The following is a 16,864-nucleotide window of genomic DNA, read 5'->3' as shown; positions in this document are numbered from 1 at the left end:
TAAGTTATAGTATTTTTACGTGTGATGTAGGAAGTTGTCATACTAACTGATTGGACCATATTACTCGAGACATTTTGCATTGTACTCTCAATTTCACTTACATTTTTTGACCCTTATATAAGAGGCTACATATCCTGTATAAGATTGTGTTACAGGCTTCCTCTCTTCCGTCTCCCTCTCCTCTCTCTGAAGTTTTCTGCAATTCCGTCTCCTCTCTGCAATTCAGGTATGGACAGTTAATCTTAATTTGGATTGTTAAAATTCACAAATACAAATGGGCACTTATTAAGATTCAAATACAAATGGGAAGTTGTAGGATTAGAAGTTAATAGGCAGTTATTAAGATACAAATACAAATGGGCAGTTATAAAAATACAAATGGGCAGTTATAAAAATTAATTTGTGTAATTTGAGTTCTTGAGTAAAACACAACTCCTGGCGAGTATGATTTTCTTCTCTTCATTACACGCATTATTTATGTTATGTTATTTATTGTGATTGCAATTGTGAGCTTAATTGTTGAGGTTTTTTTGAATTAGGATGTGTGTAATTGAAGTAGCATTAGAGCTAGGAGTCATCATTAAATATTCAATCTTCGACAAGTTTATGATAAGTAGATAAGAGGATTGGAATGAATGAACTGGACTCATAAGTTTTATGACATTATTAGGGTGCCTTTATAAGTAGATGGTGAATTGTTGCATGTAAAATTGTTTGTTTGACAAGTTCCTTTCCATTTCGAAGGAGGTGCACCTACACTTTCATCTTCGAAACTCTTACTCTCAGGCCACAGACCTGGCACAGAATGCAAATTTGCAAGTTTCTTAATAAGAACTGTTAGTTTGTTCAAACAAAATATAACTCAACTCTTTTTACATTATCATTATTACCTGTATCGAGCATCCCCATAATCACGTTTCCTTCAGTAGGCTTTAGAGGATCGGATCTAGGTACACCCAAGAAATCCCAAGATCTTGTTGTATGAATTTGGAGAATCCTGTTAGGAAACACAGAAACCACTCCCTCCACAGCTAATTAAGGGTACAAGAATTCACCAAAGTTCAGTAATTAATTCAGATGGCTGCATATTATGAAGTCAGCTATTAAGTAACCATTATAATTCATACATGTGAGCTTTGCTACCTCAAAATCTGCAAGTTTGGCTACAAATTCATTAAAGCTCCTCTGGTAACTGTATAGCAGTGCTTCCTTGGCCAAAGAGTGGCTGCACTCTTTATGTTATGTTTTGCTATTGTTTATTCTATTGATTTGATTGTGATTGCAATTTTGAGCTTAATTGTTGAGGTTTTTTTGAATTAGGATGTGTGTAATTGAAGTAGCATTAGAGCTAGGAGTCATCATTAAATATTCAATTTTCGACAAGTTTATGATAAGTAAAAAAAGGATTGGAATGAATGAACTGGACTCATAAGTTTCTGACATTATTAGGGTACCTTTATAAGATAGATGAGAATGATATTGTATTTATTCGATAGCTTGGTTCTCGAGTAGATGGCGGAAATTATCCCATTAATAGGAGGGGGAAATTAGTTGATCATTTGTATACAGTAGTAAGAGTTTAATGGAGAGCATGCAGTTTGTGTAATTTGAGTTCTTGGTACAAGAAGAGTTGTCTCATAAATAATTGATAACATTTCACTTACTTGCTAAGCTGTGATGACAGTGACATGGACAAAGAAGTGCCAATGCAGTCTTCTAATGCACAACAAGAAGTTTTTAAAACACTGGAGCCATCTAATGTGAACTTGAACTTAGTAGGACAGCCACTAAGTGTCAAGAAGATATTTCAGAAAGTTGTTGCTGATGTGACCATTGATGATGATGGTCCTAATGAGACCGCTGAGACGCATGATGATGATGGTCCTAATGAGACCGCTGAGACGCATGATAATAATGATGCACATGAGAAAGCAGTTGCTCCTAAAAGAGATTTGCTTAGAGGTTCACAAATTTATCCGCTGTTGGGAGTAAAAGAGGGCAGTGGCTGCGCCGCTGCTCTCATTCAATTGTTTTCTCAAAGATTTGATAAAGAAAGAGGGGTATTTAAGGTGAACGAGAGAATAGAGATCCGATTATGTGCACACAGGGTGGCGTATTTATTATCAATCAACGATACTGGTAAGGGAATCCAAGAATTCGATCAGGAGAAAGAGAAACCCCACTTTCCAGATTTTATTGATGAATTGAAAAGACAGTTTGTGACTAAAACTGACAAGAAAGAAAAGAGAGATCGGGAGGGCAAGGAAAAGATCCGAAAGAGGAGTAAGAGGGAACTGAGTACTAGCTCTCTGATCGATATCTTGAAGAAAATGCCGGTGAATACAGAAGAACAAAGAGATCAATACAGACAACTAGTTCGTCTGTATGCCGTAGAGCAAATCTTTTTTGCCATCAAGTGAAAGTCAATTCATTCGCAGCAATAGCTACAATTACTGCAAGGACGTGTCCATCTTTGAATCAATTAATTGGGCCCAAGCGATACTTGACCTAATATATGATGCTATTGATAAGAACACACGGACATTCGCTGCGTCCAGTAGCGCTTTTCAGGTATACCTTTTTGTGCGTATTACAAACTTCAATGTTTTTTTTATTTATTGTGTTTAATTGTGTTTAACATAACTGTCCTAACTGTGTTAGGCACTGATATATGATAAATTTCCGAGCTTTATTCCTGACGAAAGCAAACTCAAGATGACTGTTGTTCCAGCTGATAAATACCCGGTAATTAGAAAGAATAAAGAAATGTGGAAATTGGAGCTTGATACCGAAGAGATAAGTAACTTGATCACTTTTCTCTCCCTCTAGCTTTCTTTTCCCACCTTTCTCTCTATATACGTTCACATTCACATACATACATGTAGAGAAAATGGAAGGGTGTTAGGATCTGTAATGCTGGGGAGTTTAGCTTTTGTTTGTAATATTTGGCCATCATATACACTTTATGTTTCTCTACGCAACACAAATAGATCTATTTACTGTTTGCATACATATGAATGACAGTATCTTAAGCAAACAGTAAAGATAATAAGTTGGTTTAGTGAGTTTAGAGAATTCCAAATGGACTGTCATTCATATGTATGCAAACAGTAAATAGATCTATTTGTGTTGCGTAGAGAAACATAAAGTGTATATGATGGGCCAAATATTACAAACAAAAGCTAAACTCCCCAGCATTACAGATCCTAACACCCTTCCATTTTCTCTAAATGTATGTATGTATGTATGTGAATGTGAACGTATATAGACAGAAAGGTGGGAAAAGAAAGCTAGAGGGAGAGAAAAGTGATCAAGTTACTTATCTCTCCGGAGCTCAACTTATCAAGCTCCAATTTCCACATTTCTTTATTCTTTCTAATTACCGAGTATTTATCAGCCAGAACAACAATCATCTTGAGTTTGCTTTCGTCAGGAATCAAGCTCGGAAATTTATCATATATCAGTGCCTAACACAGTTATGACATCTATGTTAAACACAGTTAAACACAATAAATAAAAAAACATTGAAGGTTGTAATACACACAAAAAGGTATACCTGAAAAGCGCTACTGCACGCAGCGAATGTTCGTGTGTTCTTATCAATAGCACCATATATTAGGTCAAGTATCGTTTGGGCCCAATTGTTGAATTTTAATCACAGCGGAAGCATGGCAAAACAATTTTTACACATATAAAATCCAAATAAAAGCATATAAATCGTGATTAAAACATATGAATCGATTACTAACCTTTAATAGCGATCCAAAAGCACGATCGGAGATCCTTAGCAGCTGCTCCTCAAACGTGAAGCACTTCACCGGTATCTACCAAGAAAACGATGCTAAGGAGGAGGAGGAGGTGGAGAAAATTAGCTTTTTCTAAAAAAATTTGGGTTAGAATAAAAATAGGGTTTATAATAGTATATTTATAGGCAAAATTTTCAGCTGAAATTTTCCCATAAAATATTATTATTATTAGGGATGGCAGAAAAATCCGATCCGATGGATACCCGACCCGTTTCGACCCGATTGGATTTTACCGAACCCGATATTTTGGATTTGGATTTGGATTTGGATTTGGATTCATTTTTTAAACACGAATGAGTTTGGATTTGGATTTGGATATTAGGTATTCCGAACCGAAACCCGATCCGAAATCCAAACTCGATCCAAACCAGATCCAAACCCGAAACCCGAAAAAAAATCCAATATATATATATATAATATTGTATATAAATAGTATATATGTATTTGGATTACTAAGATAAGTAATATATATTTTTAATCCATTAGTACAGGGGTAGGCACGTGTAGGGTAGATGGTGTATCAGTATTATGTATCCCTAATTCCCTATCATATATCTATTATTCAAAACACCGCCGCTGTGACCATTAGTGATGTTCCTGTTCGCCGAGCTGCAAAGGAAAAGATTCATCATTCATCAAAGGACAATCTTTCGACTTTCAATCAACACTCATAGGTAATTTACTAATTACTAATTTATATTTTCAAATCGATTATGTGCAAACCCTAGATTATTTAATTCCTTGTTTCGAATCTTTAATCCTAGATTAGTAGATCTCGTGTTCGATACTTTTTAGTTGTTAGTTACGACTTACAACTTACTTTATTTGGATCTTTGTTATTTACTATCTTGTATTCATTAGAAATCTTAAAATGTTGTATTTTTGTTAAATATCATTCCGTATATAGTTATTCTGTATGAACTAATTATGATTCCATTGTTGTTACTTGTTAGTTCGTAGTTGTTCTTTTTTCCGGTATTTAATATCATAATGTGAGTCTGTGTGTGACAAATCGATATCTTTTTTATATTGTGCAGCCATGTCTTCACAATCAATTCCTAATTCCCAGTTTGTATCCGATGAAAATTCTCAACCTTCGTCAAATGAGTTGCAATCTGCCAACAAAGACAGTAACTCAACCCCTGATCCAGATGTTATATTAATCGATAATAATGATGCTACTGCCGAGTGTAAAAAAATTGTAGAAGGAGGTTCAGGAAGGGAAAGGAGTAATGTTTGGAACCACTTTACTAAGCAGGTAATTGACGGTAGTTTGAAAGCTATTTGTAAATATTGTAAGAAGCAAATGAAAGGTGATTCGGGCAGCGGGACATCGCATCTGAATAATCACTATGTCAAGAAACATAACAAGAAGCCTCAAGAGAGTATAAGGCAAAAGCTTTTGGCAAGCAATTTCAATAAAGATCATCCGGAATTAGCTGCTTATAGCTTCAATCATGACGCAGCAAAACAAGAGCTTGCAAAGATGATTATCATGCATGAATATCCTGTATGCATCGTTGATCACATTGGATTCAAAAGATATTCAGCACGGCTTCAACCACTCTTCAAAGTGCCTAGTAGAAATGCAATAAAAAATGAGATTTTTCAGATTTATGAATATGAAAAGGTGAAGACCTCGAGTTTGTTGGACAGTATTTCGAGTCGAGTAGCAATTACAACTGACATGTGGACTGCGAGTAATCAAAAAAAGGGATATATGGCGGTCACATCACATTTTATTGATGATTCCTGGACTTTACAAAGTCGCATAATGAGGTATATAATATTATATATAATATAATGTAGTACTTTGCTTCACATAAAATTGATATATGGCTGAGTTTGCTAAGACACATTTTATTTTATTTTTTTAGGTTTATATATGTGCCTTGTCCTCATACTAAAGAAGTTTTGCGTGATCAATTATTGGAGTGCTTGATGGATTGGAATATGGATACCAAAATTTCTGCTCTCACTGTAGATAATTGTTCCACGAATGATGCCATGGTTGAGACTTTATTGGAGAAGCTGGATAGTTCATCCCTAATTGCAGGTGGTAGTTTGTTTCATATGTGATGTTCGGCTCACATTCTGAATTTGATTGTTAAAGACGGATTAGATGTCATAAAAATTGGAGTTGAAAAAATACGAGATTCAGTAGCTTATTGGACAGCAACTCCAAAAAAGGAGGAGAAATTTGAAGAAGCAGCCCGACAATTACGCAATACAAGTACAAAGAAACTAGGACTCGATTGTGCTACAAGGTGGAACTCAACGTATTTGATGCCCGAAACAGCTTTGGGTTATAAGGATGTTTTTGGTCGATTAGGTCAACGGGAGTCTCAATACAAATCTATGCCTTCAAGGGAAGAGTGGGAATTTGCTCAGAGTGTGTGTGACAGACTGAAATGTTTTATATGGCGACCGAAGTTTTTTCTGGGACAAAATATCCAACTGCTAATCTGTGTTTTATAAACATTTGTGAGATTCATCTAGCAATTACAGGATGGCGTAGAAGTTCAGAATTCGTGATTAAGACTATGGCAGAAAAAATGTTGATTAAATTTGACAAGTATTGGCACGTAATGCATGGTGTTGTTGGAGTTGCAGCAGTGCTAGATCCAAGATACAAGATGGAGGTACTAGAATTTTATTTTGAGAAAATTTATGGAGAACGATCTAGTAATAAGGTTGAAGCTGTTCGTGATCTTTGCTATTCTTTGTTGAAAGAGTACCATGAGAGACGAGTTGCAAGTAAGGAGGGAAATGGCGAGTCCAATTCAATAATATCTGATTCTACTTCTGAAAAAGTGTCTCAATATGATGTGTTCATCAGCAAAAAGAAGCGTAAAAGAGTTAATTTTATAAAATCTGAATTGGATCATTACTTGGACGAGGATGTCTTGCCCAAAACCTAAGGTTTCGATGTCTTAACATGGTGGAAAGCAAATGCACCTAAATATCCAACCTTGCAACACATGGCTCGCGATTTCCTAGCAATTCCGGCATCTACCGTCGCATTTGAGTCAGCATTTAGTTCTAGTGGCAGGTTATTGAGTCCACATCGTAATAGGCTACACCCCAAAATAATAGAAGCACTAATGTGTGCTCAGAGTTGGCTATGGGCTGCTGAAATGAAAGGTATAAGCTTTAAATTCTGTAATTTATATCATATTATGCATTCAATAATTTTATAATAATTGTTTAACGTATAGGTGAGTCATCCGTGGGATATGCAACTATATACAACGACATGGAAGTAGAAGATTCTTGTATGACTCGACAGGTATATTTTAGTTTTTGTTTCTAAATTAATGAGGACGGCATAAACTGACTGACTGACTTGTTATTGGTTTTCATGATTTCATGTAGTTCTGATCATATGATGATCTGATCAATGTAGGCTTTAGACTCTGTTCCCAGAATCCCAGGTGACTAGACCTGCAGCTTGGAGCAATTCCCACGTGATCACGTCCCCTTTTAAGCATGACAGATTTTTAGTTTCTTATTAATTTTGAATTTGAGATGGTTATAAATCTCATTGTCTGAACTACTTGTAATTTCATATTGTGAACTACAGACTAGTGTTTACAAGTCCAGCCGGTGATTTACTATATTTTGAAGTGTTAAACTAATGTGTCATATTGGTTGGATTTAATTTTTTTTAATTAAAATGCTAGCATCATGTTTACAAGTTAAACTAACAGTGGTATTGAGATGATATCATGGAGTACGAGCAGGTTCACTAGATTTTCGGGTTTGGATAAACCCGAACCCGGTCCAAAATCCGTGGATCGGATTTGGATTTTGGATTTTGAAATCTAATTGGGTTTGGATCGGGTTCGGGTTTGGTAGAAAATCCGGGTTTGGATTTGGATATCTTAAAAATCCAACCCGATCCAACCCGTTGCCATCCCTAATTATTATTAACCATTTATTATTCACATTAATAATTAAAACACCTTTTAATTATTAATCCTTTTTCTAAACACTTTAGAAATAATTCTCTCTCTTGATTTAATTTCCAAAAAATTAAATTCTTAATTAATAATATTAAGAACTTTTCTTAATTAATTTATAATCAATTAAATCTCATTTAATCAATTATTAAATTTGCCAATTAATTATTTATTTCATAAATAAATAATTATTAGCCATTATTAATTAATTCCTCCACCATTAAATCATTCTCTTTTATGGTGTGACCCTGTAGGTTCAATATTAAGCCGGTAGTAGAAATAAATAATAATAAAACTATTTTATCATTATTTATATAAATTCTCTAATTTATTAAATATGATTAATTAATTAATCATATTTATTCTACATCGTGAGGGATACTTCTCAGCATATCGCGACTATCCGGATAATACGAATTCACTGCTTAGAATACTAAGAACCTATTCAGTGAATAGTTACCGTACAATTAACTCCTTCTATCCTGCAATGTCCTGATTAAATACAAGGCATGGATCTTGTGTCAAGCCTATCTAATTTAATCATTTGCTTTCCCATTTACTATGCTCAGTTCTATGTAAATTAGAAACTCCTTTTCTAATTTCATTCACTCTGGTCAGAGATTCCTGAACTAGCATAAGTGGATCAGCCTTGAACATTCTCTTCCTTCACTGGAAGGGGTAGATCCTTTATTGATCATACACTATCTTCGTGTACAAATTCTTATACCCAGTAGAGCCCTAATAATTGTCCCTGGAGACTAAGAACTAAACCAAAGCATAGTTCAGTGTACACAAGATGACTATGATGACCTCAAGTCTAAGGATACTTGTACAACTATCACTATGTGAACAACTGCTGACACGTGAGTGAACTCCATCAGTTGTTCAGCTGTGCGAGTCATGTTCAGTGAACTTATTCTATAATAAGCACCTACATACTAGCTATAGTGTCATCACACAAATATCTATGAGAACAGACATCCTTCATAATGAAGCAAGCATAGTATGTACCGATCTTTGCAGATTATTAATTACCAGTTAGTAATCCTATAACCATGAACTGTTTAATTTTAGAGTAATCATCTTTTAGGTCTCACTATTATGATCTCATCATAATCCATAAAAAGTTTTACTCTAAACTATGGTATATCTTATTTAAACACTTAAATAGATAGAGTCCGTAATAAAAACAAAACAAGTCTTTTATTAATATCAAAGAAATCAAAACAGATTACATAAAAGTTATTCCTAAATCCTCATACATGATTGGACTTAGGACATATTCCTTTCACCAATTAATTGATTCAAAGATGGACCCGTCCTTGCAGTACTTGTAGCTATTGCTGCGAATGAATTGACTTTCACTTGATGGAAAAAAAGATTTGCTCTACGACATACAGACAAACTAGTTGTCTGTATTGATCTCTTTGTTCTTCTGTATTCATCGGCATTTTTTTAAGATATCGATCAGAGAGCTAGAACTCAGTTCCCTCTTACTCCTCTTTCGGATCTTTTCTTTGTCCTCCCGATCTCTCTTTTCTTTCTTGTCAGTTTTAGTCACAAACTGTCTTTTCAATTCATCAATAAAATCTGGAAAGTGGGGTTTCTCTTTCTCCCGATCGAATTTTTGGATTCCCTTACCAGTATCGTTGATTAATAATAAATACGCCACCATGTGTGCACAGAATCGGATTTCTATTCTCTCGTTCACCTTAAATACCCCTCTTTCTTTATCAAATCTTTGAGAAAACAGTTGAATGAGAGCAGCGGCGCAACCACTGCCCTCTTTTACTCCCAACAGCGAATAAATTTATGAACCTCTAAGCAAATCTCTTTTAAGAGCAACTGCTTTCTCATGTGCATCATCATTATCATGCGTCTCAGCGGTCTCATTAGGACCATCATCATCATGCGGCTCGGCGGTCTCATTAGGACCATCATCATCATGCGTCTCAGCGGTCTCATTAGGACCATCATCATCAGCGGTCACATCAGCAACAACTTTCTGAAATATCTTCTTGACACTTAGTAGCTGTCCTACTAAGTTCAAGTTCACATTAGATGGCTCCAGTGTTTTAGAAACTTCTTGTTGTGCATTAGAAGACTGCATTGGCACTTCTTTGTCCATGTCCCTGTCATCACAGCTTAGCAAGTAAGTGAAATATTATCAATTATTTATGAGACGACTCTTCTTGTACCAAGAACTCAAATTACACAAACTGCAAGCTCTCCATTAAACTCTTAATACTGTATACAAATGATCAACTAATTTCCCCCCTCCTATTAATGGGATAATTTCCGCCATCTACTCGAGAACCAAGCTATCGAATAAATACAATATCATTCTCATCTATCTTATAATGGCACCCTAATAATGTCAGAAACTTATGAGTCCAGTTCATTCATTCCAATCCTCTTATTACTTATCATAAACTTGTCGAAAATTGAATATTTAATGATGACTCATAGCTCTAATGCTACTTCAATTACACACATCCTAATTCAAAAAAACCTCAACAATTAAGCTCAAAATTGCAATCACAATCAAATCAATAGAATAAACAACAGCAAAACATAACATAAAGAGTGCAACCACTCTTTGGCCAAGGAAGCACTGCTATACAGTTACTAGAGGAGCTTTAATGAATTTGTAGCCAAACTTGCAGATGCTGAGCTAGCAAAGCTCACAGGTATGAATTATAATGGTTACTTAGTAGCTGACTTCATAATATGCAGCCATCTGAATTAATTACTGAACTTTGGTGAATTCCTGTACCCTTAATTAGCTGTGGAGGGAGTGGTTTATGTGTTTCCTAACAGGATTCTCCAAATTCATACAACAAGATCTTGGGATTTCTTGGGTGTACCTAGATCCGATCCTCTAAAGCCTACATAAGGAAACGTGATTGTGGGGATGCTCGATACAGGTAATAATGATAATGTAAAAAGAGTTGAGTTATATTTTGTTTGAACAAACTAACCGTTCTTATTAAGAAACTTGCAAATTTGCATTATGTGTCAGTGGCCTGTGAGTAAGAGTTTCGAAGATGAAAGTGTAGGTGCACCTCCTTCGAAATGGAAAGGAACTTGTCAAGCAAACAATTTTACATGAAACAAGTACACCATCTACCTATAAAGGCACCCTAATAATGTCAGAAACTTATGAGTCCAGTTCATTCATTCCAATCCTCTTATCTACTTATCATAAACTTGTCGAAAATTGAATATTTAATGATGACTCCTAACTCTAATGCTACTTCAATTACACACATCCTAATTCAAAAAAACCTCAACAATTAAGCTCAAAATTGCAATCACAATAAATAACATAACATAAATAATGCGTGTAATGAAGAGAAGAAAATCTTACTCGCTAGGAGATTGTGTAAGCTTACTCGCCAGGAGTTGTGTTGTACTCAAGAACTCAAATTACACAAATTAATTTTTATAACTGCCCATTTGTATTTGTATTTTTATAACTGCCCATTTGTATTTGTATCTTAATAACTGCCTATTAATTTCTACTCCTACAACGTCCCATTTGTATTTGAATCTTAATAACTGCCCATTTGTATTTGTGAATTTTAACAATCCAAATTAAGATTAACTGTCCATACCTGAATTGCAGAGAGGAGAGGAATTGCAGAGAACTTCAGAGAGAGGAGACGGAGAGAGGGAGACGGAAGAGAGGGAGCCTGTAACACAATCTTATACAGGAGATGTAGCCTCTTATATAAGGGTCAAAAAATACAAGTGAAATTGAGAATACAATGCAAAATGTCTCGAGTAATATGGTCCAATCAGTTAGTGTGGTAACTTCCTACAGCACACGTAAAAATACTATAACTTAAATATATGGTATAGAGGAAACGAAGAGGAACATTTAAGTTAAAATCATCAATCTAGAAAAAGCATATGATATACAGAGAACTAAAATTTTAAGACAATATGGACCTAAATGCAATGATCATTAATCTCGACAAGCAAAATTATCTCAATGTGTGTAAATTTAACTAACTAGAAATAAATCAGTAAGAAGCATTTAGGCGTGATCACAAACAGCAATGACAGAGCAACTAAGTCCTTGCGATGACCAGATTGTATATAATTTAAAAATTGGAACACATTTGATATTTCTTTTGTAAACAAAGTATTGGTAAACACCACAGGGAGTATACAACTTACAAATAATTAGGCAAAATTTAACATAACATCGAAAAATCGAAACAATAGAAAAACCTCAAACATACAAAATAGGTTAACAGGGACATAAAAAGGATAAATGACATACCAACGATTAGTTGATCAACAATTGCTTTATTTTTACCAAAGTTGAATCAACAAAAAATCAACAAAATCCAAGACAGTAAACGACTGTTGCAAGGATGCTTATAAAGAATTAGTACAAAAAAGTTACAGAAAGTAATTACAATACAAGGCTTATTCGAGTTTCCAGCATTATCAATGGCACCGACCGTATAATTTTGTGCATTCTGATTAAAACAAGCTTTAATCTATTATGTAGTTATGGCACCTGCTCCATTCTTGATGTTCATGGAGTTTCACCAGTCACCAGTGAATAAACTCCAAGCTGCTCTAAGACCAAGAAATCCCAGAAGTTTGAACAAACCCGAATCTTTAAGCCAAAACTTGGACTTCTGTGAAACTCAACTTACTCGTATTACTAAATGGTATGAACTATGAACACACCTCTGAATGATTGGATCTCCTTTTCTTTCAATGGTGCACAATGAAGTTATAGTCCTGGCTTGTTGTAAGAATTTGAAATTTTAGCATTGTTATTTTATATTGCTGTAACGTGTGCATTAACGGAGTGGACTAACTTTGCAAATCTCAGCGTTGAAACCAGCATCCATCAAAAACAGAAGCCATGCACGTTGCTGTTCAGAAAGCCGGTCCCTGGGCCCTTTAACTACAACAAGCTTTGCCTCACCACTGGTATCTCCATTAAATCGCCATAACAATAAATCAGGCATTCCACTAGACCAGCTTCGGTAATCTTGAGCCAAATGTCTGCAAATAGAGGCCAAACAGGGACCTCCAATGCAAGTAACAATTGCACGAAGATCAGAAAGGGAATGGTTGTCCCACTTCACGCCTCGGCATGCTGTTCCAAAATGTAATTGCCATGAAGTGATGAGAATCTCCTCAGCCATACCATTCTTAACGTTTTGCAGCAGTGATTCTACAAGGCTCTTTCTTGCTTCATAGAAACTATCTGTATCCATATCCAGGGGTGCTGTCTGAAAAGAATAACAAAAGAACCTATTAATCATTTGACCACAGAAGTGAAAGACTGGACTGATGCACATGGAGTGGCAGTCAACAATTATGAAACGAAAACAAAGTTTAACAAATGAAATGTGTCAAAGGATAGATAGCTTTCCATTCCAAAAGTGATTTCATATGCTCAACTAAATGATATTACACCACTCAATTTCACGGATATAATTCTTGGTCATCATCAGTATTAGTTTCATCAGAAGCTGTTACAGACTCAATTGAGTTGAATTACTTGGTCTAAGTGTCCGATCAGAATATTAGGAATCTAAAATCTAGCTCATTGTTATGTATCAGTTGAGTTTTTTCTGGGGGTTGAGGGGTGAAGGAAGGGGGATAAGAGCTCGGTCTCTATCTTCTGTATAACTAAATTACCAACAAAGAAACTTATACGAAATACAGTACGTGCAACTAGAGAGAACCTGATACAAGTTGCGGAAGACATTGGGCACATCAGTAAACATAACATCCCACATTAAGAGTCCAAATATAGTCAACCAAATGCCACTTTCTGCATGAATACCCTGCCAGCCACCACCTTCTCCAGCATAATATTGAAGAGCGAGCTGCTCTACTCCATATTGTTCCCCATCTTCTCCATAAAACCTGCTCTTTGTCCCTGTTACACAGTTCAATGGTCTCCCTTGCACATGAACCTAACATATCCATCAACAAGTGGATATGTTAATAAAGCCGGAAAGGAATTACACAAGTCAACATACAACCCTAATCAAATAATTCACCTTAATTTACTTGGCACATAGAGTTCTTTCTAGCACTTTAACTTCCATTTCCATGGACATGATACATTACTAGAGCTGGAAAGGAATAACACCTAGTTAACTATACAACCCTACTCACAAATATTGCCTCTGTTATCTTCCTCTGTACAGATTCTGAAAAGCTTCGATTTTCCAATGCCTTGGTGGTTTCCCTAAGCGTAAAACTCTTCTTTGTAGCAAGATTCTTGTACGAGCTCGAACCCAGGGGTCAAGTAGCCCATTTTCAGCAATAATAAGACTCTCATTATGACGCCCTAAATGTTCCAAGTCCATCGACAGTCTCAGAGTCCAGTATCCTCTTCTTTTATCAGAAATAAAATTTAATAGCAAGCGCTTGAGCAATCTTATTGCATTAATGTACCTGAAAAAGACTGTTAATATCAATACAATGAAGATATAATTAAATAGCATCCTTAAAGCATAGATTCAGGATAAATAACTGCAGCATCCCCACAGATCAACTAGGTTTGAGTGAAATATACAACTGATTGATTATTATATGGATCATGCTAATTGATATAACTAAATGTTTAACATCATACATCATTCTGCAAGAATTTCCACTTGCCACCGATAGATACAAGTAAAGAGCACCTTCTACTGGAAGTGTTTAGGGGATGGACTGAAACAGAGACAGATAGTTACACTACTGGACCTCAAGGTCTTATCAAGGTATGTTCCATGATGCATTATTGCCTTTAGGATTCAACTTTTATAGAACTTAAAATCATATCTTAAATCACAAATAAAGCAGCATCACAAATAACACCTTATTATCTTTATCTTGAAAGTAGGAGCATCAGAATCTCTTACTAAACAATGGCTTGATTTCCCACCTATAGAGATATCTAGTTATCATTCTGATACACTATGACAAAACTGCTGCACGAAATCCTAGATTGTCTATCATAAGGTCCATAGAAGATAAAACTTAAACGGGTTTCTCCCCATCCAGAGCAAAGCATCGGAGTAGTACGGGAGTCAGCTGTCAAAAGGATTTCTTGTTGTGACAATCCATGGATCATGACTTAATTTATCTCTGACAATATATCCCTTGCTTCATATTTTCCTAAAAAACAGACTACAGAACTGAAATTACTTGAATATTCATAATCATCCGCCTACATTTATCCAATCCATCAAATAGACTTTCATGCTTCCAGTGTACAATCATGGTCAAACTCATGACTTAATTCTACGAGAAAAATAAGGTTGTGCTTATCTATGCACATTTGCATGAAGATAAGTAGATAACTACTATAAACCCATTAGAAGTACAAATTCACTTTTCCGAATCAGACGTGTTAAAGTCAGAACATGGATTATGACAAATCTTTGGCTCGTATCTGTCCACACAGTTTAACTCTTTATGTGTAGTCATCAGAAGCCATCACTCTAGGAGCAGATACTATGGTATAAACCATATTTAGGAGGAACCATCTGTAACACTCCACTAACGATATAAATATATAATAATTCTTATAGGGAATAACTATATAAATAGTTAAGAATTCCATATCTTTCCAAGGAGGTTTCTAGGGATATAGTCAACAAATGTAATATAGGTTTTATCCTACCAGACTTGCTTTCTAATGAAGGATTCAATCATTATACAATTCAACAATTTATTAATTTGTTTTGGGTATGCGGACCACATCTTTCATCGACTATACTATATCTTCAATACAATTTACAACATACCGGAGCTTCTGTAATTATAAAGAATTAATATACATTTAGCATGGAGTGTTTCTATGCAAATATTGTGTCATCTTATATTAGTGAACAGAGTATCTAATTAGGTTATGTTTACTTGAAGAGAATGGAAAGGGGAAGGAATGGAATTAAAAATTATAATCAAAATATAAGGAGAAAGAAATGGAATTGCAACATACATAATTACAACTAATTTCTATTTTATGACACCTCAGTAATCTTAAATAGGGTTACTTTCAGTGTATACTTTCCCTCTGTTAAAATTTGCTGTCAATATGAACAAATAGATTAGTAGTTCAACTGCGATAAAACATGAATTTCGTTGCTTTTTAAACTTACAAAACAATTTCAAATTGGATAGGGCTATATAAGACTTTTCTATTGTTAGATATATTTGATAATGTCATTGCTAGAATGATTTATATTTAGTTTTCAGATCTTACTTAAACAGGATAAATCAGTACTTACTGAAAGTCAGGAGTCAAGGATATCAGTACTTATATTATCAGGAGATAATCATCAGCAGATGGATATCAGAACTGAAGTATTGAAGTATGTTCAGATAAGGGTAGGAGCTGATTAAAGGAAAGAAGATCGAGATAAACATAAGAAGAGATATGCATGAAGAAGGAGTTCCGTGAAGAATGGAATACTTGGAAGAAAAGATATCTGATTGATATATTTTAGGAAGTAGAATTATATTCCATATCAATTAGCGATTATCTTGTAATTGTGTAGTATATAAACACAGACATAGGGTTTACACAAAAAGTGTTATCATATTCGAGAAGATTATTCATTGTAACCCTAGCAGCTCTCGTGATATTTGTTCATCACTGAGAGGTAACAGTTCCATACTGTAACAGAGTTTATTGTTTCAATAAAGTTTGTTTTCTGTTACTTGAAACATTAAAAGTTCGATTTGATTGTATTTTACACTGTATTCACCCCCTCTACAGTGTGTGTGACCTAACAAGTGGTATCAGAGCCTGTCTGTTAACACACATACAGTTAAAGATCCAAACACAATCATGTCTGACACAGAAACTCCAACTAAGCCTACCAAAACTGAAGAACCTCCAAAGACACAAATTCAAAGTCGGTATGAAACCATCAGAGTTCCCATACTGAGACCATCTGAATATGCCATATGGAAGGTGAGGATGACCATGTTTCTGGAAGCTACAGATCCAGAATATCTTGATAGAATCAAGGAAGGACCTCACAAACCAACCAAGCTCGTTGTTGCAGTTGCAGGTGAAGCAGCAAAGACCGTACCAAAGGAGAAGAGTGATTA

General features: G+C 35.2%; 1 protein-coding gene across 1 annotated transcript; it reads right to left on the bottom strand.

Annotated features, from left to right (window-relative positions):
* Window positions 1-12,083: 12,083 nt before the first annotated feature.
* On the bottom strand, window positions 12,084-14,059 carry LOC141661299 (fanconi-associated nuclease 1 homolog; the record flags this gene model as incomplete). Its single annotated transcript, XM_074468283.1, has 3 exons — window positions 12,084-13,032; window positions 13,492-13,725; window positions 13,931-14,059. Coding segments are annotated over 3 exons (801 nt in total), but the record flags the coding sequence as incomplete, so codon positions are not given.
* Window positions 14,060-16,864: the final 2,805 nt, after the last annotated feature.

The sequence above is a fragment of the Apium graveolens genome, chromosome 5, assembly GCF_009905375.1.
Source record: "Apium graveolens cultivar Ventura chromosome 5, ASM990537v1, whole genome shotgun sequence".
Classification (NCBI taxonomy): Eukaryota; Viridiplantae; Streptophyta; class Magnoliopsida; order Apiales; family Apiaceae; genus Apium; species Apium graveolens.
This window is presented reverse-complemented; position numbering and strand designations above follow the sequence as displayed.